This window comes from Lontra canadensis, unplaced genomic scaffold, assembly GCF_010015895.1.
Source record: "Lontra canadensis isolate GAN:19392208 unplaced genomic scaffold, GSC_riverotter_1.0 scaffold2, whole genome shotgun sequence".
In the NCBI taxonomy this organism is placed as follows: domain Eukaryota; kingdom Metazoa; phylum Chordata; class Mammalia; order Carnivora; family Mustelidae; genus Lontra; species Lontra canadensis.
This window is the reverse complement of record NW_022630996.1, coordinates 49222282-49248945: the sequence shown is the minus strand read 5'-3', so window position 1 is coordinate 49248945 and position 26664 is coordinate 49222282. Positions and strand designations below refer to the sequence as shown.

Genomic DNA, 26664 nt, shown 5'->3' with positions numbered 1-26664 from the left:
TAACATGTTTTTTAACATTATATAATAATTTATTTATTGGTTTATTTTTTGACTCTTCAACTAAAACATAAGTTCTATGAAGAGAGAGCTTTTGCCTATTAGGTCCATCTAAAATGGCGCTCAATGTATAAAACTATGTAAGTGTTGAATTTTTAATAAAAAATGAAAAGATGAATAAATAAACCAATAAATAAAATCTTTAATTGCTGTAGCATTTTTCAGGAAATATTTTAATCTCTTTAGTTTTAACAAATACTTTTTTCTGCAAATCCTTTTGTGGAGGGCCACACTAGTTAATATTTCACATCTTGTCATTTGCTAGATATTTAAGTGAATATAAAGTATTTATAACTAAACATTAATTTTAAAGTACTTTACTTACTTTGCCTGACTGCAATCGCTGTATTCTTGAGTCACATACTTTCTTTACAAATAGTAAGCTATTTATTTGATTCTTGATAGTGTTGATATCTAAATACAAACAAATTGATTATGAGCTAGTGCTAATGTTATTTATGAAATACTTTAAACATGTATATACGTAATTTAACATGAACAGAACAAACAATAAAAAAAATCTGAAATTTTATAGTGAAATTATTTAATTAAAATTAAACCATGCCTATTATTTTTACTTTAGAGGTAATTACAGTATCAACAGCCTCACATTCAGAAAATTATAATACTTTTATTCTTAACACATATTAACATAGTAAGATTTAGACTTAGATAAGGTGAAAATAAATAATAGCATAAAGTGACTTTTGGGTAAAGTTTTGTTTAAAGATAGAATAATGATTAAAGAAGTACACATTTCTGTACTTAAATGAATTACTTACCATCACCAACTGTATCTAGAGATCGAAGATACTGTAATTCTTCTGCTGCCTTATCTCTGACTGCTTCTAGCTCTCCAATATTGTCACTCAATTTAATAATGTTCATAAAGGCCTCATAGTTGCAATTAGAATCACGGATCTGAAAATAAAGTTTAAAAAACAGGTGGGAGAAGGACTCAGGAAAAAAAGAATCTTCAGGGTCTACCACATGCTAGGTAGGAAGAATCTTATATCAAGTGTTTACCCAGTGCTTTTAAGAACACAAAATGAAAACCTCTGTACTCATGGTCCCAAAGAAAGGTAAAGGAGTAGAAGATGAGATTAGTGGCAGTGAAAGGCCAATCTGGTAGGGTACAGTACATGTGGTAGCTTCCATTCTGAGTGGAATGAAAAGTTATTGGAGGGTTTTAAACAGAAGACTGGTGTTCTCTGACCTAAACTGAACAGAATCAATGTGATGACATAATTAAATGTTTTTTTCCCCTAGCCACGTGCTGTTTAAGAACAGGAATGGGAGTTGAGAGTTGAGTTGAATTTAACCAGAGTGTGGCTTCATCAAAAATATAACAAAGTGAGACACAAAAAGTACTCGAGGATATTATAAAGTGACTAGCTGCTGTGACTGCCAACAAAACTTAAAGGGGTAAGGGAAGCGATGAAAAGGCAGCAGACTTGGGATACTGTACATTCTCTATAAGGAGTCGAAGAACTGGGGACTATAGAAGTCCAGAACTGGGAAAAAACTAGCTAATAAGCACACAAAAAGATGCTCAATATCATTGAGTCATCATGCATATTTAAGTTAACCACAACAAAACAGCAATGCCAAACAAATGCTCATCAGAATGCAGAGAGATGGGGGATCTCAACTGGTGCTAGGGAAGTGCAAAATCAGAACAAAACTTCAGAAGACTACTCGGCAATTTCTTTCACTTTATGCAAGTTTTATTTCAATGATTAAAAAAAAAGGTAGGTTATTAAAGACATGATTTTTCTAAGAACACATTAAGAAACAATTAAACAGCTGTCCATTTATCTGCTCTAGTTGAAAATAACAATATGAGGTAATTTATTCCACAGTAAGAGAGAAGACTCATTCTTAATTAGTTCGTATTTTTAAAAAAAGACACATTTAGAGATGAATAATGCAAATCCATCCATACTATCTTTAGAAATGACTTAAAAACTATCGTTGGATAACACTAACATATTATAGAAGGAAGATATGTTACTACTAGACTGTCGTTCAAATAGAAATGAACTATATGGTTAGATATTAATGTAACTGAACTAAGAATAAGAACTGAGCTCATTTTAATATTTATAATACCTATGGATACAAGGTTTTCCACATAATTAATGTCAAAATACTAAACCAGACAACAAAGTAGGCTAAAGATCCTTTATTGATAAACTTTGCTCTTTTAAATATATTTTCTAATTCTATACTGCAAAATGAAATAAGGACCAATTCCTGTTCATTAATGAGAAAAAAGACCCAAGCATCATACACATACACAATAGTAGTATTAATCCAACTCTAGGGAGAACAAGTAAAGACATGGTGGTTTGAATTTCTTTTAGAGCATATTTTAAATTCCACCCCCTCAAATGTTTACACCATGTACTTAATTATATAGTTAATATAAATTCAGCAAAAGAAAAACTGAAAGCTGAAGAAAAATATATAGGAAAAAAATTATTCCTAATCCCGGGAGTACCGGGAATTAAGTACCACAAATAAGATTATACAGTACTATATCTTGATTAAGTTTAGTATAAAACATCCATTTTATTGTGTTCTAAAAAAACATTTCCTAATACCATTTACCCTTATTTCATTACTGAAATGTTTTTGAATTTTACCTCTTTACCTAGTTTTTAAAAAATTATTTTTTTATTATATAACTAATACTCCCTATAAAGTACAATATATACACAAGAGAAAAAATTAAAACATTCATAATCTTTCATAATCCTACATAATCTTAAGACTTCAAACAGTATATATACTATCAGAATTATACAGTCATTAATAAGAATATAATTACTTATATATTTGTTTTTTAAAAAGCATTCTCTACACACACATCACCTCTGGTTATCCTTTTCATATAAAAAATATAAACCTCTTGGGTGCCTGGGTGGTTAAGTGCCTTCTGTCAGGGCATGATCCTATGATCCTGGGGTCCTCGGATCAAGCCCCACAACAGGCTCTCTGCTTAGTAGGGAGTCTGCTACTCCCTCTGCCCCTTCTCCCCACTTATGATCTTGCTCTCTCACACACTCCCTCTCTCAAGTAAATAAATCTTTAAATATATATATATATATATATATATATATATATGAGCATTTTTTCATTATTCAAGATACACTACCATCATTCTTTTTAATGGCTTCATGTATTCTATTTTATCAATATGCCATAACTTATTAAACTAATCCTCCATGCAGAACACTTAAATTGCTTTCAATTTTTTAGTTTTAAAAGCAATGTTGCCATTAATGTCCTTAAATATAAATTGTTTCAAACTTATTATTACTTAAGAATAAATTTCATGAGTACAACTCCTAACCAAAGGATATGCATTTTCAAAAATTTTAACTAGGCAGATATGCATGTTTTTAAAGCTTTCACAGAGCCCAACAGGACACTAAAAAAATTGACAAAGGAAATGAAGAACCAGTTGTATGGCCTCCAAAAAAGGCTCTAGGAATACAAAGCTAACAAAACAATTTCTGCCTGCAGGTAACCCACAACCTGGTGGGAGAGAGAAAAACTGCTGCAGCAACAACACCAAACAATGTCCAGTTTGATAATGGCTACTAGAAACAAAGAACAATAAATTCTTTCCTAAGAAAGCTAGACTGAGTTAATAGAAGACAACTGTGGTGAAGAAAATGAATCAAAGATCTAGAAGCATATATCAAAGAACTCTCAGCAATAGCCCATTTACAACTCTTTCTTAACTATGAGTTTATTGAGGAAAAGCATATATAATCAATCACAAAAATAATTAGACCCAGTAAACTTAGTAATCACTAACCCTCTAATACGTCTGACAGATGAGAAAGCTATGACTTACAGAAAACTAGCTACTCACACACACACTAAGCAACTTACAGAAACAAGTCTAGAACACACTTCCTCCCATTCTTAGTCCAGTGTTCCTTTTACTATACTTTCCTCCATTATACGGTATAAAAATGTAAAGTACAGGCTATTTTAGTAGTTCAGACCACAAGCTCTGTTTAAAAGCAAACAGCAACTTTTTAAAATACTCATCATCTATCCATTCAGGCAGTAAAATATCCTTTTCTTTTTAATTTAAATAAGTAGTAACAACACCAAAATTGTAACAGGATTATCTTATTAACAAACTTCTTAAAAGAATTTGGCTGCATGTTCAACATATTAGCAAACAGAAATACTAGAAATACAAAGATTATCTTTAAACATATTTTTACCTAATTTCTTGAATAAATTATTTCTTGATCATCCTGCTCCCCAAGTACTGTTTCTAAATATCAAAAAAACTGTTTTAAAAACAGTCATAATTTTAGAAAGTACATACCATCCATATGATATATTGATTAATATAATCAGGATCACTGAGTTGATTTATTAATGGAAGAAGAATTCCTCGTGCAAGAATTTCCTGGACAAAAATTGTAAAAAACAAAAACAAATTTAACCTAATATATTTATCAAATCACTAGCATAATGTAAATAACACAATGCTGTTACTTAAGAAAGGTATGATACACGTAAAACCCGAAAGTCAACACACTCTTATAAAAAGATGAACAAATACACCTCAGTTAAAATAAGTGAGATGAAGCTACCTATACCAACCTGGATATATCTCCACAATGGCATCTAGAGTTGAGTGGAAAAAAACAAAAGGGTAGCTCTAGTATGTTAGCATTTACACCAATTTTTAAAAAGGCAAAACATGGCACCATATGTATTTATGAATCCTTACGTCTATATTAGAAATATAAAAATAAAAAACAAAAGGAAAAGATACACACCAATTTTAGAACAGTAGTTACCTTCAAGAGAGGAACAGAGCTACTATAGTAAAACATTAACATTGGTTAAATTTGGGTAGTTGGTACATAAATGTCTACTGTATTATTCTCTATACTTGTCTGTGTTTGAAATCTTTCCTAATAGAAAATAAAACAGTATGTTAATTATTCATCTTTCTCTAGAATAGATCCTCCCATTTTTTATAGCTGTTTATGCTCCTACCTACTAAAATCCTGCTCTTCCTCCCAGGACTGACTACAGAATAAAATCTCCAACCAAATAAGCCTCGATCATTTCAGCTGAGTATTTTTGTATTTTCATTTTTAAAATATACCCATGCCCTGAATTTATGGGATTTGTCACTTATCATCCTCTATGTAATTGTCTGTTTTCTACTTCTCTAGAACGCTACCACTATCTAGTAATGTTCTGCATATGAATGACACCTGTCAAGTGATCTACTAATTTGTCAATCTTCAAAACTATTTACTCAAGGTCATATTCCTCAACATGGCAGGCATTACATAAATAGTAAAGGGATGGAAATGAAGAGTTTAGTGCTGATTCTATTAATACCACAACTTCACCCATTATTAATCTTTATTCTTTTATGAATGCTGAAACATAAATCTATGAAATACCATTTCTAAAGAAAACTGGAAAGACTAAGTAACTGTAACTTTTACAGGATATTTTACTTTTCTAGTTAAAGGGCCAATTTATTCCTTTTATCAAGATCTCTAACTTATCTGGTCCATTTTCTGATATAATCTCATAAAAGGCAGCCTTCATTTAATTTCCTTTAGAGAGATATTTTATATAAACTCTACTTTTGTAAGCTGTGTAAGTCTCTGAAAACTATTACCAATGATGAATTAACATTTCCAAAAGGCACTCATGAAGGTTCCAGTAACTTTTTTTTAAATTATTTAATTACTTTCTTTTCTTCATATCTTTTAAATAATCTCTACACCCAATGTGGGGCTCAACCTCACAACCCCAGATTAAGAGTAGCATGTTTTACCAAGAGGTGCCAGGTACCTCTTACTTATTTTTTATTTTTACTAATTAATTTTTTCAGTAATCTCTACATCTAATGTGGGATGGTTCCATTAAGTTTTAGAAGTATCTTTTGAGACATCTTACAATCTCAAATTATAAGGAATTGTTTAGGGGTGCCTGGGTGGCTCAATTGTCAGCCATCTGCCTTCAGCTCAGGTCATGATCCGATGATCTGAAGGTCCTGGGATCAAGCCCGGCATCAGGCTGCCTGCCCAGTGGGAAGCCTGCTTCTCATTCTCCCACTCCTCCTGCTTGTATTCCCTCTCTCACTGTCTCTCTCTTCAAGTAAATAAATAAAATCTTTTTTAAAAGGAGGAGGAGGAGGAATTGTTTATTCTTTTAAGATTAGTTTTAGTCTCCAACTTCTCAAAAATTATATTATTTACATAATTCTTTCCTTCAAATTCTCTCTGGCCACATATGTTCAAATTTTAAAGTGTGCTTTGTAAGGAGAAAATTCATAAACAAAACTATGTTTCTTGAAAGTTTCTTTTCAAAGTAAGAAAAAAAAAGCACGTGGGTAATAACTGTGAATAAATTTAGTGCTTCTCATTAGTCAATGCAATTAGTCAGTCTGTCTTAGAAAATTACATTGATCTTCTAATTTGCCTCATGAAAGGGTTTGGTTAGTCAAGATGTAATCATATGACTCAACAATTTCTATACAGGTTCTAGTGAGAGCTCTAAATATTCCAAAATAAGTAGCCATTTCCATGTAATTTCTACCTTAAGAAAAGCACCAGCTGTCAAATAGGAAGGCTGAAAAGCTACAAAGTCCCTGAGGCCATGAATCTTTAAATAAATAAAGCGTGATAATGGACAGAAAGCAAGACAATTAAATAGCAATTACTGTAGTCAAATGCTATGATTTGTACAATTCCTATAAAAGACCCATATAAAGGAAAGAAGTAAGAACTCTTTAACCTGTTATTTAAACTGAACAAAACCATCTTTAGGAAAACTTAAATTACCAACAAAAGAAAACTGATAAAGAATTACCAAGTTAAAAGAGAAAAACCTGATTTGCTGAATGCAGGACTCTGTAACTACACACAATCAGATTCAACCATAAAGACAGACCAATCTACAGCAAAACATATTTGCTCTTTAAATAACCCTACTTGCTTTAAATGATAATCTCATGTAACAAGGCAGATCTTCATTCATGTCTCCTAAGAGTCAGCTTCATCTTCGGGAGCTGCAGCAATATGTGCACCTTCAGCAAGGAGGGCAAAAAGTTTCCCCTCATTAAAACCAATTCTCTGACGGGGTATGTGCTATGTGCCAGGCACTGTGATAACCACAAGGTACATGATGATGATACAGATAGGGCCTGTGTCTTAGTGGGCCTTACAGTACCACCAGGGAGGGGGAAGGCATCAAGTAAGTAAATTATAATACTGAAATATGGTATATGCTTTGAAGGAAAAAAAAATTGTGTACTTACCTACAGCAATAGGGAATTATGAGGGCACTTTAGATTGGGTGGTCAGGGTAGGCATTTCTGAAGAAGTGGGATATGAGGGGTGAATACACCTTAGCCAAGAGAATATGGGGAATCATTTTGACCAGGAAAAAAAAAAAAGAGTATGAGGTGGGCCCTACATAGGGAGAAAATGGCACTTTTGGAGAAGACAGCATAGTTGGAATACAGTGACAGCATGGCACAGAGACCAGAAAGGTAAACAAAGTCCTTGTAAACCTCTGGAAGAACTCGAGATGGGAAATATTTGCTGGATGGTCACAGCCTTTACTAGGATGGAGAGGAGACTAAAAGGCAAGACAGGACATGGAAACAAGAGTAAGATTTCCATTTTAAACATTTAAAGTTTAAAAGGACTGTGAGCTAATCGAATGGCAATTTCAGTGAGCAGCTAGTCAGAGGCACCTAAAGTTCAGAAGGAAAGTCTGTAGGACAGATATAAATTGGGAAGTCACTAGCACTTGGAAGGTATTTAAAGCCACAGGAATGGGTGAGCAAAAAGAGGGCTCAGGCCTAAAGAACTTGTAAATTTGAAAGTTAAATACAAGAGGAGTTAAAACATGTAAAAATGACTAAAAAGGAGACCAAAGGAAGAGAAAAATCAGGACAGCAATGACATGGAACCCAAGCAAAGACAAAATTTCAAGAGGGAAAAGTTTGCCAGCCATGTGAAAGTTGCGGAGACACTGCCCAGTAGCGACTGTCTAGTGAACCGGGTAGATAAAGATTCTGCTGCCGAACAAATACTCAACACAAATGAGTACTGTAACTGATCAGCAGTGTCTCCTTCAGTGGCAGATGTGAATCTAGTGATATACGTGTCAGGTATTTACCGCCCTTAATAATGACTGGCCCAAATAATTGGTCTTAACAATACATCATTTATCAGATATTTCCCATCAAAACCAAGCGTTTACTACTCAATTCACAGCACCACCACCCTACTTAAGAAGTGTACTGAACTCAAGTTAGGTAGGTACTAAGAAATTGTTGGTATTGCTTAAATAATAACATACGAGTATAAAAGCACACCTCAGGAATTGGCATCTATTTAGCTGGATGGTAGACAAAAAGATCCTAAGCTTTCATTTTCATATAAATTAGACACTTACCCATTCAACCAGCATAAGGGTTGTACCTAGCTAGCAAGCATTTCTCAGTCACAACCAGCAATCAAAATAAGAGTGTTATTCCTTTACATCTGTACATGGAATTTTTTTTAAAAGATTTGTTTGTTTATTTATTTATTTATTTGACACAAAGAGAGAGTACAAGCAGAGGGAGAGGGAGAAGCAGGCTCCCTATTGAGCAGAGAGCCTTGTGCAGGACTTGATCCCAGGACCCTGAGATCATGACCTGAGCTGAAGGCAGCCGCTTAACTGACTGAGCCACCAAGGTGCCCCTGTATATAGAATTTTACTCTGATGTTTATATCGGGGGAATAAAAAGTCCAAGACTACTGTTCTCATCTACTTTAACTCATTTTCTAATCATAAGAAGCAGAATCATAGGTGCTTAGTTTTTTTTTTAAGTTTCTATCCAAAAGTGTTATTTTAATTAACCTAATTCCAGTAAGTTTATAGGTAAAGCTATATTAAACAAAATTTAAAACGTATCTTTGCTATAACCCAAAATCCCCGTACCAAATTCTAACTCAAACAGTTCTCAAAGTATTGTCCAGGGATCTCTTGGGGATGGAAGGAGACAAGCACAGAGTGATATTTTCAAAAAGGAACATGATGGTGTGATGATAGAAATCAAGTAATGGAATGTGTGCCTGTATAGTCTTGTGTTTCAAAATTTCTTAGTTTTAACTTATAATACAGTAAATGTTGATAAAGCCCATGTGAACAAAAGCACTTTGAGGTCCTCAATAATTTTTAAGAATTTAACGGGGTCCTGAAACCAAATATTTTGAGAATTACGATACAAAGTTTCTTTATAGCCATTTATTTGATATGAGTTTAAGCTTACCCTGACAAAGTATCGCATGATCTTGTTCTGGAAATCTCCAGGAGGTAGCAATAAATATAATAAGACCTCACACAAATCCCTTAGGAATCCTAAAAATGAAAAAGCTAGCTATAATAACATTAGAAAATAAAATCTCCACCGATTTATGATTAAAAAAACACATAAAGGCATAAATAAGTAGTTTCCCAATTATAGCAGCTTATTATTTTAATAATTAATTAGTACAAATCAGTATTGATTAAATTTTTTCATTATTTTCTAAACAGTAACGATTCATTAATCAAACTAATATTTTTTTTATTCTGCTCAGTTTTACTGTGTTTTTGAATCACTGAGAAACTTCAATTATCAAAGTGTTTTGCCCCAAAACAGTTATGGTTGTACCACATATTCTACGCTTCTACTACACATTATCTTTGCATACTTACAAGCTATTTACGTATTTTAAAATATACCTGTAATTCTTCTTTCAAGAAAGAACCTCCACTATACCGGTAGGTAATTAAGAAAAGAAAAAGAATATGCTCTTCTACTTTACTACTTCCTCAATTTACATGAAAGTACTACAAATCACTGTAACTATTTCTTAGACTTAGCTATTATTTCATGCCAGTGTTAATGAAATGACAATTAAAAATTCAACTGTAGTGTAAATATAAAGAAAAGAAGAAAAAGGAGAGGAAGAGCACAATTTAAAAATTGAAGAAAACAATTTCCACAACTAGAACAACCTCTTTGTAGTTCATACGCTGACACTTCCTGGGAATAGAATTATATAGCTGATCCTGTTAATCCAAAATGCGCCAAGTAGCAAAGACTCTTTCTGAGAGGCTACAAAACTAGGAAAAGATAACCTCCTCAGTGAAAGCTTACCCAGTTTAACCTCTCACAAAGAAAAGACAAGTCCATTCTACTCCATAAAATGTATTTGAAATCATTATACTCATTCTCTTAGAAAATATTTTAGGGTAATAGGTATACTCTTGAAGTAGAATTGATAAATTCAAGGAGAAGATAAATTACTATATATCCTAAAAAGTAAATTTACAGTTATAAATTGTTTGTGCCTGCTCTATCTTAAAAGAAGAGAAGTAATCTTTAATTACCATCTTTAAATTTTAAAGATGACTTTTAAAAAAAGAGAAAAAAATCTGAAAACTACTTTTAAGAGTTAAAAAATAAGATGAATAGTGCCTATACTATGCTACCCATCCTGTAAGAATAATTTCACCCTTTACCCGTATTTTGTTCCCTGGCTCTGCTAACTTGTCTCTAACCAATATGAACGGTTACTATTCTCCAAAGAGTTAAACTGAGAAGAAAACCTTCTTCATCTTTGGGAGAAGTGCACACTAGATCACGGCAAACATCCTTCTCCATTTCAACTTCAACTTCAAAGAAAGTATCCACCAGATCTTCTGCTGTACCTGCACAAAGAAAAGAATAAGACATAAAGAATGATAAAGACATATTTTAAATAAAGTCCTAATTTTCAAAGGGAATAAAGGTATTACCTTTTGCTTGATCATCTTTCTCTGTTATCTTCTGTTGAGCCTTTCTGAATACTCGTAGGTGTGTGCCAAAATCATCTACAATACGTGTAGTAAAATAAGGTTGCCAGTCTATTTCTTTTGACCTTATAAAAAACACATTAGATAAAAGCATTATATAAATGTTTTTTTTATCAAAAAGTTAAAGTAAGTTAATTTTAACGACTAATTAAACAACCCTTTCTGAATTCTCTACATTCTTCTTAGTTATACAGCCCAATTCTGAACCAAATACCTTTGGTATCAGTCTAAGTGGTTTCTGTTTGCAGATACTAGCACTTGAACACTTGACCATTTGGAATAATAGGTCTTAAAGAATGATACAAAATACCACAATACTCATGAAAAACGTGATTATTAATTTTATTAAGTTACCTATTACTCTACCTTAAAAGTAACAAACCTCAAGAAACACTGCTAATTTAGTGCATCAGTGAAATAGTAACAAATAAAACAGTAAGCCAAAAGCAGTTTACACCTCTCCTTGGATTGATATTTTTAAATAAGTGGGTTTTTTTGGTGAATTTTCCTTAAATTAGCACTCAAATTAATTTACCTTTTTAGGAACATACCAAATAGAATAAAAGAATCTATTTATTCATGAAGATGCTGGGCAGCAGAGGAGCAAAGAAAAAGTATACTATAATTCACTGTTATTTAACCAAATATATATAATAAAGAAGCCTGTGAAGAAATTAACTTGATTACTGTCTCATTTTGAGAGAAAACGTAAAGGTGTTAATGGCTTTGAGGAATATAACAGATGCCTATTTTCAAAAACACAAGTTATTAACACTCATCTTTTTTTAAATACACAACTATAATTTTGTTACACATGTGGGAAGAAAGAGTAAATTATTAAGTACATGAACACAAAAATTAACATTAAAGAGGTAACCTGTATTCAGGGATCTGAGAAGGGGTTAACATTACTTAAAATACTACAAGAGCCATCATACATAAGCATATATTAACTTTGGTAACAATACTTGGAGTCAATATAAAACCAAAAAGAAAATTTAAACCTAGCAGTCTCTAGAGTCTCCTTTTCACTTATTAAAAACAAAAAACAAAAAACCACAATCTGTATAAGCATCTTTCAAAAGTTTTTACATGAATTATTGGTAAAAAATCATCCACATCTAAGAATTTTATAACAGAATTCAGTTGGTACAGGCCATTGCTCATTTTATCCATAAAAGGGTCATTCCAACAAATTTAGAAGAAAGCTGAATATATAATCTCTCAAAATATATCTGTTTTGTTTCATGGTACAATGTTATTTATACAATTTATTGAAGTTTTCAAACAAAATAAAATTTACTAATTTTAGAAGGCATTTTAAACCCATCGCAACTCATTAGAAAGGATATAACATTGACAAAAAGTGAAAATAAATAAGCAATGAAAATACATAAAATTTATTTTATATTTAAAATAGGGATTTCTACTTTCAATACACAAATATGTTTGAGGGTGGAAAAAACCAGGAGCAGTATTCTGTATCTCCACCTAAGATCATCATTTTCCCTTTGCTTGACTCACTTTCACTTATTATGTACAAATTTAATATAAGTCTCAACTCAAAGGAACTTTTTTAGGTTAGGAAGGTAAGAACAACAGTAGTACATTGCTTCCCTTTGTAAATCAGGAAAACATCTAACAATTTCTAGTAGTATTTGTCTTAACAAAATTTGAAAATATTCTCATGACAGTGAAGTACTTTCTAAAATTAGAGTGTACTGATAAATACATACTAAATGGAACATGAATATAAAAAACAATTAAAAAGTCATTCAATTTACATAATAGCCACACTTTCTTCTATTGATCCATATGTAGTTTTCTAGTAGAGCTCTCAGTATCAATTATTCTTAAATTATGCCTATAGTCAAGACTTTTTTTTTTAAAGATTTATTTATTTATTTATTTATTTATTTGAGAGCGAGAGAAAGAGAACATGCTAGCACTAGAGTGGGGTAAGGGGAAGGAAGAGGGGGAGAGAGAATCAAAACCAGCCTCCACATCCAGCACAGAGCTAAAGGCGGGGCCCACTCTCATGACCTGAGCCGAAATCAAGAGTGGGGACGCTCAACTAACTGAGCCATCCAAGTACCCTTATGGTCAAGGCTCTTTTTCACTTTGTTTAAAGTATTCCCCCACATGATTCCTATTCTAATAAAAGCACCTAGATTATTACCTACACTTTCATATTACTACTATTATAAGATTTCCTTTCCTGAACTTAAATATAGGAGAACATTATTTCCTATATGACCAAGAGAATCAGTAAAATATTCAACCCTACCTTGAAAACCTAAAATTCATAGTAGGCCCCTGAAGCTTATGTATCTTGATAGAACAGTTTCAAGAATTACAGAAGTTAACTACGGATGCAAACAAGTAAGGAAGTTTTCTTAAAGTACAAGAGCAAAAACCAAACAAGTACACCTCTCTGAACATATATTTCCATGCCTTTATCTCAATCCCTAATGCCAGCATTCTATTCTTGGCCTTTTACTTTAAATGGTCTCCGACATCCACCTTTGTCTCCTCTCCATTCTGTTTTCCATAGAGCAGCCAGAGTGATTTTTTAAATATACAAATATGATAGTACAAAATAAGAAATTCAAAAACTGTTCAATAACTCCCCATCGATCTTCAGGCTAAGCATGACTACTTTCTCTAAGATCTTGCATACCCAGGAAGTCCATGCTTACTTCCGCATCACCATCTCTTCCACCTTCTTCTTTCCTTTCTGTTCTACTGACTTATAGGCTTTAATTCCATTTCTCAAATATATCCCTTATCTCAGAGCCTTTGGACAGCCTAATCCCTCTGCCAAGTTTGCTCACCCCGGCCCACTCTTCACATACTTCCCTGCTCTCCCCAACATTGACTTGACAATTCCCACTTACTTCAGAGTTCATCTAGAATATCTATTCCACGTGGCAGCCTTCAATGCCCCTCGGCTTTCTGTCTCTCTGCCATATTCCTTCAGACTAGGTATGGATCTCCAGTTATACATTCTCATGGCACCAAATTTGTCACATTTCACAGCACTTTCAACCTACAGTTAAATAATTTAACTGGTGAGATAAATTCAACTACTCAACTGCTGATAAAAATCTCAGGAAGCGAGAGACTTAGTTTTATTCTGTGCTCATTTTATTCACAGTGGTATCTCCTGTGGCTAAATAATGTATTGAACATTGGAGACACTTGATACATAGTGACTTACTGATTCCTCTTTCAGGGTCAAAACACTGTTAATAGGTGCCTCCTGGAGAAAGGCAACATGAGGTGCTTATGACAGACTCTTTACTCCTTAAAGTTCTGAAATAGAGCATAAAGTGAGGAGCTCCTTTTGCCTTTCTAAATCCTTAAACTATATAATGCTAATAACCAAAAAAATCCAATGAATATTCCATACACATGGGCTGACAATGAGAGTATATAAATTGCTTCACTGGTTCCATCTTTGTAAGCAATGTACAACTCATCACCAGTAATGCAAAAAATACACCAAAATCAATTAAGGATTTCTGTAAAAGAGCACTGGATTGGCATATATATGTCTCTAATTCAAGTAAAACATTCACCATTTCATTTGTTGTGAAATTCAGCAAATCACCTCACTTCCCAGGGTTTGTTCTCTTTAAGGACACTTAGAACTTTAAGTATCCATGATTATAGTACCTGAACACCCATCTAAGCATGTGTAATACACACACATATACACACACACACAGAGTACGTGGGAAATTGGTAACTGGTGAGTAAATCAAAATATTTGATCAAAAGAGTCATGAATATATTTCATTTTAACTTAAATTATATAAATCTTTCAATATAAGACTAAGACCTTTTATTTCACTAAGGTTTTGCCAATAGATATTAATGTGGCTTTTGTCTTTAATAAAACATTACAACACTGCAACAGTTATAGTATCCAGTTTCTTTTAAATGGCATGACAACTAATGACACTTCTGAATAAATCTGAATGCAGAGTCCTTTAAGACTTTCTACCAATATTTCATTAGTTGTCTCCTGCAAACCTGAATCAACTGCAATCTATCTCTCAACTAGCTTGAGTAAAATTCTGAAGCAAATGCCTTAGTTTTTACAGAAACGACCTTGTCATTCTCACACTTCCTCCAACCACATAGGAGTAAATTAAGTGATGACTATAATAAAAAAGTAAAACTGGGATACATGGGTTCAGAAACAAATACAATTTTTTTTTAACATGCTTGATTACTTATTTCTTCTAAATCACACATGTTCAGCTCACACTAGGGACCAAGTGCATCAGATTTTCTAGGGACAGGACCCAGGCACAGAAGTGGACAGAAGTACTAGAAAGTGGTGTCCTCGCCTAGCTTTAATGCTACGGGCATGGGTCAGTATGTCTTCGAAAAGGAATGGAGAATTCTGGCTAAAGTAAGTTAAGAAAATTGCTACTACAGTAGTCCAGAATTGGGACCGTGCCAAAAACAACTTAAAATTTTGTTCATGATAACCAGACACAAAGGAGAAGTTAATTAAGTGATATGTTAGAATTTAAAAGTATTAAATAAGGCAGCTACACTTAAAACAAATCTTAATGAATGTCTCTGAAATGGGAGAAAGAAAGGATTTAGGAATGAGCAAAAGGAGGAAATGAGCATGGTATATGCAAGGGTCACCATGAGTAGACTTGCCTGACTAGAGAAGTGGGTAGTTGGATTTGGCAATAAATGTAATCTTCACATTCTTGGCAGAATACTTTCCTGGAAAAGGTCTTTTCTATCAAAATGAAACAAATAAAAAATGATTTTCCCACAGGAACAATCCTATAATAAATGTTATGTTCCTGATGCCACACTATTTTTTCTCAGAAATGACTACTAAGACCTTATTTGAAAACAGTAAAAAGGGGACTATAAATTGCATAGTGTGTATAAGTGTGTATATTTTTCTATGTAAAAAAAAAAAAATTGGCAATTTAAAAAAAAAAACTTTACTGTAGTATAATTCCTAGTTTTTCTGTATAGATTTTAACAAGCAAGCATCTTTGAGAAGATTTTAAGGAGAGTTTTATTCCAGTAGAGGGCTTTTGATCAACTGATCCACAGATATTTTTTGCTGAAAGCAGGTGGTGTCTGTCCTAAAGAAGAATCCCTTCTTCCTTGAGCCACCAAATCAGGCAGTAACTTACCTCTCATAATTCCCTTTTAGAAAGGATATACTCTTTATAATACATAAACCTTTACTTGTTTCCATCCTTCAGGAGCCCTTGAAGGAATACTTTGCTATCATGTCAAAAACTTCAGCCTGAAATTCAATTTTGAGCAGATTCTTAAGGCACACAATTGTAAACTTGCTTCTAAACACATTAAAAGAATTGCCCTTCTTCCAATCTCAATTTATTCATAATACATGTTACCATAACCACTTCACTACAGCACCTGTTTCCCTTTTAAAATTACTTTAAAAAATCAAATTATAAGGTTAAGTATAAAAGAAGGTAACATTTTTTTCACAACATTCCTGAACTTACATGAAATTTATTGTTACTCTCTACCATAATCCTCAAATATATGTAGAAAATTCCTCTTTTACAAGAACTAAATTAGCAACCACACAAAGAAACAAGTCTCATTGCTGCTCCCTTCACTGGCTGCACCTCTTCACAGTTGGAGGGAAAAAAAAAGTGGGACAGCAAAATGTACACATCTCTTTTCTAGTTCCACCTTCAGTGACTTCCTGACAATAGCTTAAAATCAACCATGGTGGGAAAATTTAAAGTAGACTTCTAAAACTACAAATATATTGTTTTCCACATTCTGTAAAGAAAAGCAGTCATCTGGATAATCAAATAAAAATTTCTAAGTTTTCACTGATAGAAGACTTAACCATCAAAATAAGATTAGTCTACTAAATGTCCTTTATGTCTGAAACTAAGCATTCTTTCTGACCACATAGAAATATAAAGAGGTATAAAAACTTTATTATGATCCTATTCTAAGACTTCCTACTGGTAAAATAATAGACTAGAAAAGTACTTTAATTCCTAAGTAAATTAAATCTAATTACCAACATTAGACACTATAAAAAATAACCCCCCAAATGGTATTCAAATTGTAAGGTTTTACGGAGTATATAAGCCCATGTTTTGAGGACAGGGTATGACTGGCAAAATAAAAACAAACCAAGATTAGTACTGACCTCACCAGGGAGTCTTAGTATTTTAGAACTTCAACGGATTTGAAATAATTACAAGTTGTTATCATTACAGCTCCAGACTTAAATTACTTATTCTAGATTATATAGCTAGTGAAATCAAGGTTTTGTTTAAAAAAATAAATCAGGGTTCTTAATTTTCAATTCAGTGTTTTCTTTACCTTAATAAGAACACAAAACTTCCTGACTCTTAAAGTTACAAACAAATTGGAAGAAATGGAGAAGAATCTTAGGTATGCAGTTTTATATAACCACATTAAAGGAAATGGCATTTAGTGAAATGTATCACTACATAAGAAGTCTAGTTCTACATCCTATGCTCCAAGGCTTCAAAGATGTTAAAGATTCAGACATTCTAAAGGATGTGGATCTCTGAATATAATGAAGAACTTGGAGAAACACCTGTGAAGCACACTCACCTATTTTAGAGGTTAAGTGTAAAGAACATAGAGCTGGAAGTCTTAAACAGGAAAGGAAAAAAATAAATAACCTGGGGCTAGGTGTGCATCTTCCTAGGTATAATGATAAGTATGAAAAAAATTAAAGTAATGCTGTTAACTATTTTAATAAACAAGATTTCTAGTAAAATGTACCTGACAAATGAAACATTCCTAGATTTAGTAGTGAAATATATTAAAATTCTGTAGGAAAAAAGTAACATGTAAATCATAAACAGGAACTCAATTAACAAGAATTTATTGACTACTCACTAACTCGTCATGTACAAAACACTATATTAAGCATTATTTTCCAGATCACTTTCTGAAGAAATAAAGGGACAGTGACTGCCTATACAAAACACATCATCTATAGTTGTAAAAAAAATTATTCTTATATGTTCCTAAGAACATAAAAAATGGAGAAACAGGAAAATTTAGTTTTAAAAAAAGCCATCCTAGAGATCTTTACTGCTCATTAGCAAATGTTTCTGTCTATCTGTGGCTCTAAAAGTAATACATTCTCATTTCGTGAAGTGTAATCTCCTTCTTTTGATTTTCAGCATCAGTTATAATCAGCCATAAATCCACAATCTAAAGATCAGTTAATATTTTAGTGTATTTCCTATCGGTCTCTTTGCTATGAATGCATACTGACGGTTTTTTCCACAGCCAAAATCATATACTATATTACATGATTTTTATTCTAAAATATTTCCTATTTGTTTAACAACACTACCTAAATATCTTTTTTTTTAAGATTTTTTTTTTAAATTTATTTATTTGACAGGCAGAGATCACAAGTAGGCAGAGAGGCAGGCAGAGAGAGAGAGGGGGAAGCAGGCTCCCTGCTGAGCAGAGAGCCTGATGCGGGGCCAATCCCAGGACCCTGGGACCATGACCTGAGTCGAAGGCAGAGGCTTTAACCCACTGAGCTACCCAGGCGCCCCAACAACATTTCCTAAATATTTTAATAACTACAAAACTATTTCAGGGTTCAGAAAACTTCTCTCTAATGGGCCAAAGAGCAACTATTTCAGGCTTTGCAGACAACACTGTCCGGGGTCACAACTAGTCCATTCTACTGCTGTAGTACAAAAGCAGCCATGGACAAAATGCAAACAAATCAGTGTGACTATCCAATAAAATTGTATTTTCAAAACCTGACTATAGCACACTCCATTTAAATAATAAAATTACAAATAACCTAATTTAAAAATGGGGAAAAGATCTGAATACACATTCTCTAAAGAAGCTATACAAATGACTTGTAAGCATATGAAAAGATGCTCGATATCATTACCTATCAGGAAGATGCAAATCAAAACCATAATGAAATATCACTTCACACCTACTAGGATGCTGTAATCTAAAAGACAGACAAAATCATGGGCACCTGGCTGGTTTAGTCAGTAGAACGTATGACTCTCAATCTCAAAGTCGTGAGTTCAAGCCCCACATGGGTTACAGAGAGTACTTAAATAAATAAAACTTGAAGAAAAAAACAACAGGCAAAAGCAAGTATAAGCAAGGATATGGAGAAAATGGAACCCTCATACAGTGCTGGTGAGAATATGCAGCCACTTTGGAAAACAATTTGCAGTTCCTCAAAGGTTAAAGAGTTACCACATGACACAGAAATTCTACTCCCATATACCCAAGAGAAATGAAAACACACGTCCACAGAAAAACTTGTATATGAATGTTCATAGTAGCATTCTTCATAATATCCAGAAAGTAGAAACAATCCCTACGTCCACATGTCCATGGATAAACAAAATGTAGTTTATGCCCATACAGTGAAATATTATTCAGCATTAGGAAAGAATAAGTAATAACATTTGCTACAACATGGATAAACGTTGAAAACATTGTACTAAGTGAAAGATGCCAGTCATAAAAGAACACAGACGGTATTATTCCCCTCATATAAAATGTCCAAAATGGGCAAAACCAGAGAGAAATAAAGTAGATAAGTGGTTGACGAGAGCTAGAAACTTTGGGGGGAATGAAGTGAATGAAAGTGGATACAAGGTTTCTTGTGGAATCATTAAAATGTTCTTAAATTGATTGTGATGAAGGGTGCACAACTCTATAAATATATTAAAAGCCACTAACTTTAAGTGGGTAAACTGTGTGCTATATAAATTATATAACTATACAATTAACAACCCCTGATCTATTCCACACCTGCAAAAACATTAACTTACTGCCCCTTCTTTTAAATACTTAATGGTTCCTAATTATTTTTGCTAATTGTAGTAAATATGACAATAATTACCTTTCTAGTTAAAGTCAGTTTTAAGCTAAGTTTTCAAAAGGCAAAGAATGTAAAATGGCAAAAGAGCTTTACTGTTGCAAATATCCATTATTTGAGTCGTGCCTGCCTTTTGGACAAGTCTAAACACATGATCAATTAGTTCTACAGCAAAATGGTTAGTGAGGAAAATGGTTAAATTTTCAAAACATATCCCCCGCTTGTTCCAGAAAGAATACTATCATTAGTATTACAACCACTGAATCCTGGAATCTACCTACCCATACCTCCTCCTGCCATGGGAAAACCCTTTAGGAAGAACACAGTGGCATTAGAATATATCTACTTTCTGCTAATCTTGGGGTTAAGGGGAACAGAGAGCAACACAGCTGCCACATTTCACACCTCTTAAAGCAATAAGGTTCCTTGATCACTAGTATCTCCTTACTGCTTCTACCACACTAACCTTGTTCCCCTTCTCAGAACTTTGTTCTTTGCTAACATATCCTTCATTCCTCTGTCTGTCCCACTATTCATTCTTGAAGACCAGTTTTAACCTCAATCCACATGAGGTCTTCATCAGTTACTCTGGTTCATTCTACCTCTAGATAAAAACCGCTCTCAGTACCACACAAATGTCTACTTTCTCTCCACTGTATGTGCTTTAACATTGTCTCTACCTGCTCCTTCCCCGACAAAACAGAACAAACTAAGACAAGGTCAAAGAAACTGTGTGTATATATACTAGGAAGGTAATAAATAACAAAATTAACAGTAACAACCAAGTTAACACTCACTCATTTGCTATATACTAGATCCTGTAGTGTTAGACATGCACTACTCCTCTAGATTAACATTACAAGAGCCCAATGGAAGAATTATCCCATTTTACTGATGGAGAGACTGAGACACAGAAAGACAAGTAACTCGCTCAATATACCACTTACTGGTTAACAAATACTTCAGGAAATGCTTTTTGGACATCATCTCATTTAACTCTCACAAGTTTGCTACAAGTATTACTATTATTATTAAGAAATTTTAAATATAATGTAACTCAATGGTACAGGTAGAGTTATAATACAATCTCCCAGGACTCAGTCTTGTACATAATATCTTATTTGAAGGAGAAAGAAAATACACAGGTTATCTCAGATTCAATCCCTAAAGCTCCAGCCTAGTTCACAGCCAGGCTCTACCACAGGGAAGTCAAAAGTGCTCTATGAAGGTTTCCATCCCCAAATTGCTACTAGAGTAACAGGTACTAATGTTAACACAAGGTGTTATCATTATAAAGTATTCTCTGACATGTGATGTCATTTAACCCTGATAATCTGATAAGTAGATATGGGTTATCACCAGACTCTTAAGAATTTACGTGTTTTGCCCATTCAAGACCATACAGCTTAATAAATAAAAGCACTAAAGCTCAAAAGTGAGGACTTCAGACTCTAAGTATATCCTTCTCTCTTGTTATGTCTCAAAATTAGCATTTCATTTTATGCTGATACTCTGTGATTGTTTCCTCATTATCATTTTCAGCCTGAAAACAGCCTCAAAATCAACTTTGTTATCAACCTCTATGAATGAGTAAACTAAGGCTCAAAAGAAGCTGATTAATTTGTCCAAAATCTTAAGGCAAATGAGAAAGCAAAGATAAATTCAGTTCAGTTCAGGACGGAAGAAACTCGACTCTTCCTGCAGTCACCTAAATATTCTGCCTGATAGCATACAATATTACAAAACGGTAAAAAACAAAAACAAAACAATTTACTACATGAAGTGTAAAGAAAAAGTGATTTGGGGGAATCAAAAACAGGGAAAGCTACTGCTATGAAAGGTTAAAAAAAAAAAGTGGGGAAACTAAGGTGAAAAATCAGATCATAATATATCTGGTATGGAATGGAGGGAAGAACACTAGACTGCTAAGAACAATCTGATTCTAATTCTTACTCTGCCCCAATTCACCGGATAATTTTGCACTGACCATTTAATCTTTCTGGACCTTAGCTTCCTCATCTCTTGTGAAATTATAAATGTCAGAGGACATTAACAACTTAAATTTCTAAATTCCCTCACAGTTTTCAGAACATTTTCACAATTATTATTTTCATTACATTCCAGTGATCAGAGATTTTGTTTTTTTCACTGGAGTATCTGCAGCATCTGGTTGGTACAAAGGAAGCATAAAACATTAGTTGAATGGATAGATCAATCTGATACCAACAATAACCCTGTGAGGAACACAGAACAGGGCAGATATTACTATGCTTATATCACATATGAGCAAAACCAAGATTCAAAAAGTTCAAAATACATGCTCATAGTTCCATAGCTAAGTAGTAGAGCAGGATGCAAACTGAAGTCTCCCAATTACTAGTTCAAAGTTCTTTCCAGGTTTAAAATCTGTTGTATTTCAATATATACTTAGGCAGTCAAACACATCTATAATGAACCCCTATTCCCATCTTCCCAAAGGGGGAAAAAACAGTCATTAGGATGATGTTACTATAAAAAGTAGCGAATGACTGACTCAGAAGATTTGACTGAATGAATACCTATACTCAATAATGTTATATATATGAAATAAAGGAGATAAAGTCCTATTTTTGAAGTTTGATTATTCTTTATTTTCTGTGTTCCACAGCGACTCTACACTTGTAATTAAGGCTGGCTACTCCATAAACATCTGCTGTTAATACTAAGGGAGAAGGTGCTCAAATCTACCCCTACAAGTAAGGTTATTATTCAAACCATAAACATTACTGCAGGCCTCCGCAATGACCTGAGGTTGAGGAACTACTCCAAAGCTTAGGATTAACTAAGTTACAGATGAAAAGTCCTGACAGGGCAGCCTGAGCTGGAAACATCTATGTGCACAGAGATAAAAATGCAGTAAAAGCCCCAGGGCAAAGCTCTATTCTCCAAGATTCTCAAAAGTACAAGATTGTATTTCAAAAACCTAAGTAGGGAAGAAAAGAGGCTTGGCTGAAAAATAACACAGTCAGATTTAAAAATGTTCTCATGGCCATGGCATGCAGCTTCCTGCCTTGAGGCTATAGGCTAGTAAGAAAATCTTTTAATTAAAAAAAAAAAAAAATCAAATTCAACTAAACATAAAATCTTTTCTTTCAAAAATAAGTCACTTCTGTATATGAAATGGCCACCCAAAAAAAATCAAGTAGTTTAAATACAATGATATAGACCAAAATATTTTTGTCATAGAGGAGGCAGTACGTAAGTGGGTTTTTTTTTTTAATTTTATTTATTTCTTTGACAGAGACAGATCACAAGTAAGCAGAGAGGCAGGCAGAGAGAGGAGGAAGCAGGCTCCCCACTGAGCAGAGAGCCCAATGCGGGACTTGATTCCAGGACCCTCAGATCATGACCTGAGCCGAAGGCAGAGGCTTTAAACCATGAGCCACCCAGGCACCCTGTAAGTGGGGTTTTTTAATGGGTTTTTTAAAGTAAGAATTTTAGTATATCTCACAAAAATTTCTTAAAGCAAACTCATAAAAATACACTCCCTTCTGAAAATAAATAAGCTGAATATTCTCCAGTGATTTATGCTCCTTTGGTTTCCTCTCCACTGAGACTTCTATAAGGTATGTGCTCAAAGTAAAAGAGTAATTTTACTGAAACTATTTCCATGGCACTCAAATAAAACAGAGTATCTGGGTAAGAGGTTAAAAAAAAAAGTATTCTCAATAAGTGAGTTGAAAGTCACATGACTGGACCCTGAGGAAGACACTGACATTCAGACTGAGAGAAAGGGTTTAATAAAGATAAACATTCTGTAAATGTAAAGGTTAAATTTAAAGAAGTACAGGTTTTTAGAGCTCTAGTTCTATAATCTGTTATCTCACAATCACCTACTGTTCTACTCACCTTTAGTAATTATTACTAATTAATAATTTCCCCCTCCAACTTAAAAGTCATTTTCCTTACTGGTATAAACAATATTATTTAACTTTTTCTGCATCAATGACCTTACCTAGTAGCAAACTGAATGAGTGCATTTTGAAGAGTCTGCCTAATTTCAAGAAGAAAAGATTCATCATCACTTAGTGTATAATACCAATACTGGACATAATCCCTCAAGGAAAACTGGATAACCTAAAACAAAAATATTGGGAGAAGACACAACTTTTTAGGATTTAAAAAGTATGAGCAGCAAACTAAAACCTAAAAGAATTATTTACCAATTTATATATACTCTCTACATACTAAATTGTGGTACCAAAAAACTACCTTTATTACAAAAGGATCAATATGCTAAAAAACGATTTCAAAAAATCTTAAATTATTTTGGTGTCCCATGTCACCCACTACCCAAGTTCACTTAAATCTAATACCTTTGATACTACCAATAGTATCAACAACATTGATTTAATACAATCAGTCAATTCAGCAAATGATACAACTTGATGTATATTATTTTTGAAAATCAGTTAAACTAAGTTTGGGTTTAACTATAAAAGAAATGTTAGAATTTTAAAGAACACATTATAATAATCATATAATCAAACATCAATGAAAAATATCTGGAGAGAGTAATTTTTTTAATTCTAATTTTTTAATATTTTTTGAATCAAATCAGGTATAACCATTTAAAAAACTATAGTACCAATTGTCTGATTTGCCAAAACACTAAGCCTATTCATCAGCTAAAGAGCATTTTAACTTTAAAATAATTAGAAACATTATCAAATATGTCAGAGAAAACTTTCTATTAAATGCAAGTTCAAACAAAAGGCTTTAATACTATATAAACCACTTCATTATAAATTATTTCATAAATAAGGCAGCTTAAGTACAGAATCCAAGAACAGCATTATAATGACTTTCCAGCATATTACATAAATAGCAAAAATTATTTCCTAGTATTTTCAAAAGAAATACACCTTACAACACAAGATAAGGAATTCAAATACCACACAGGAAAACTCACTTGCTGGAGAGGTTCATCAATTATATTGGCACCTGTCAATCTTCTATCAATCTTTATAGTCCTGGCTTCTCGTTTCATTTCTTCTAAGCACTTAAAGGAAATCACAACATTTTACTGCATAGTTCTCTGATTTAAAGTCTGTATAGTTACTTCTAACTTGCAACTTCCCTGCCATCTTCAAGTCAGTCACTAACCTTATTTCTCAAGGCTCTGTACAAACCAAACACTTTCTCAAGTTAACGCAGCTAGACACCCAGAAAAAAAAAAAAAAGCCTATTGTTATCCTCAAAAATTTTGTAAAATCGGCAATATCATTTAGAATGTGAAGAAACAAAAAATGTAGGATACACTGTTGCTGTATTTCAGTGAAACTTTAAAACCATAAATTAGTGGTTCAGGTGAATCAAATTAATAATTGTCTTTATTAAACTCTCCTCCTCTTCTCTCTTCCCCCTCCCAGCCCAAAACAGTATACAAAGTGCCAAATAAATATATTTTAATTAATTTTATTTAAGGACAATTTTTAGCAACAAAAGAAAATGAATTTCTCTATTTCTCTGTAGTGTTCAGTAAGTTCAGTGGCCTAGAAATAATGTGAGAAGTAGTGGGACATTCTTCAATTAAAAATACAAACAAACAAAAAACAAAAATAAAACAAAAAAACAAAGCACGAATACATATATAAAACATACCCTTCAAATTATAACATGCAACTTCCAAGGATAAGGTGAAATTCTTTTATTTCAGCAATATAAAGCTATACTATATATTTCTATCTCTGCATCTCCTACATCTTAGCACATAATGAACAAGTTATTAACTGTAAAGTTAAGATACCGGCATCAACTCCCGATCACTTTGTCTCTCTTCACACAAGATGAAACAAACCATCCCCATACCACAAGAACTGAAGACAATGCAAATCTGAAGCCTACCTACAGTACGAAATTCCAATTTTACAGATTATGATATTAAAAAATGGAAAAAATACCAACACTCAAGATGATATAAATATAATTGGGCCTAAATTATTAAAATTATAGATACTGAATAGCCTAACTGAAAGCTGTATCTTTCAAGTCAGTTAAAAAATAATACCCATTTTCTTTTCTCTGGTTTCTATGCAATTTATTTCATTCCATATTTTGAAATCCTATGTCACAATAGTAGGAAGAGGCCCCAAATTTCTATCTTTATCTAAAATTTGCACTTCCACTCTGAACATCTAACACTACAGAAGTTTCCAAAGTAATCTTCTAAGATACATTTTCTAAACATGATTAGAAAGTGTCCCATAAGTTTATAGTGAGCATTAGTGATGTAGGAACATATGCCAAGCTATATACAGATGATCACATTACCATCATTTCACAGAACAAGACTTGAGGTTTTACCTTCCTTTACCCTATTTACCTTAGGAATCCCAGTTGATGTTGGAGGAAGAAATGAGTGTTCACACTGTTCTAGGTACTTCTCTGAGTTTGTTTTTCCAAAGAGGAGAGTAACCACAAAGCCCCTGGGGAAGAAAAAACTCAATTACAGAAACAAAAACAAAATTCTGTTATAACTTAACATATCTATTAACCAAAGATATTTTTCAGATTTAATAGATGGTTTATCACTCACTAAAAATATCAGTTTTTCCTTTGCCAAGGCAATTAATTGACAGTTTGTTATGTTCTGAAGTTTAAAACAACTATAAGCATTTTGTGAATTTATACAAGAATGCCTTTCAAAGTTTTTATATAAATATATTCCACATATTTCATATTTCATATATATCATAAAGAACCCCAGGCAAAAAAATCAGCCCTCGCTAAATAAGTAGGTTCACTAACCAACGATAAAG

The 26664-nt window shown here is 33.1% G+C and overlaps 1 protein-coding gene across 3 annotated transcripts in view; it reads right to left on the bottom strand.

The window, feature by feature from the left end:
- SNX13 (sorting nexin 13) overlaps positions 1 to 26664 on the bottom strand; it is a 132666-nt gene that overhangs the window by 53261 nt on the left and 52741 nt on the right. For all 3 annotated transcript variants that reach the window (XM_032873811.1, XM_032873792.1, XM_032873801.1), the window contains exons 3-11: positions 26229 to 26331; positions 24816 to 24905; positions 23859 to 23980; positions 10909 to 11030; positions 10720 to 10821; positions 9395 to 9483; positions 4415 to 4498; positions 840 to 978; positions 383 to 471 (exon numbers count right to left, since the gene is read on the bottom strand). In XM_032873811.1, the coding sequence (XP_032729702.1) occupies positions 383 to 471; positions 840 to 978; positions 4415 to 4498; positions 9395 to 9483; positions 10720 to 10821; positions 10909 to 11030; positions 23859 to 23980; positions 24816 to 24905; positions 26229 to 26331 (940 nt within the window). The remainder of the gene's footprint in view (positions 1 to 382; positions 472 to 839; positions 979 to 4414; positions 4499 to 9394; positions 9484 to 10719; positions 10822 to 10908; positions 11031 to 23858; positions 23981 to 24815; positions 24906 to 26228; positions 26332 to 26664) is intronic.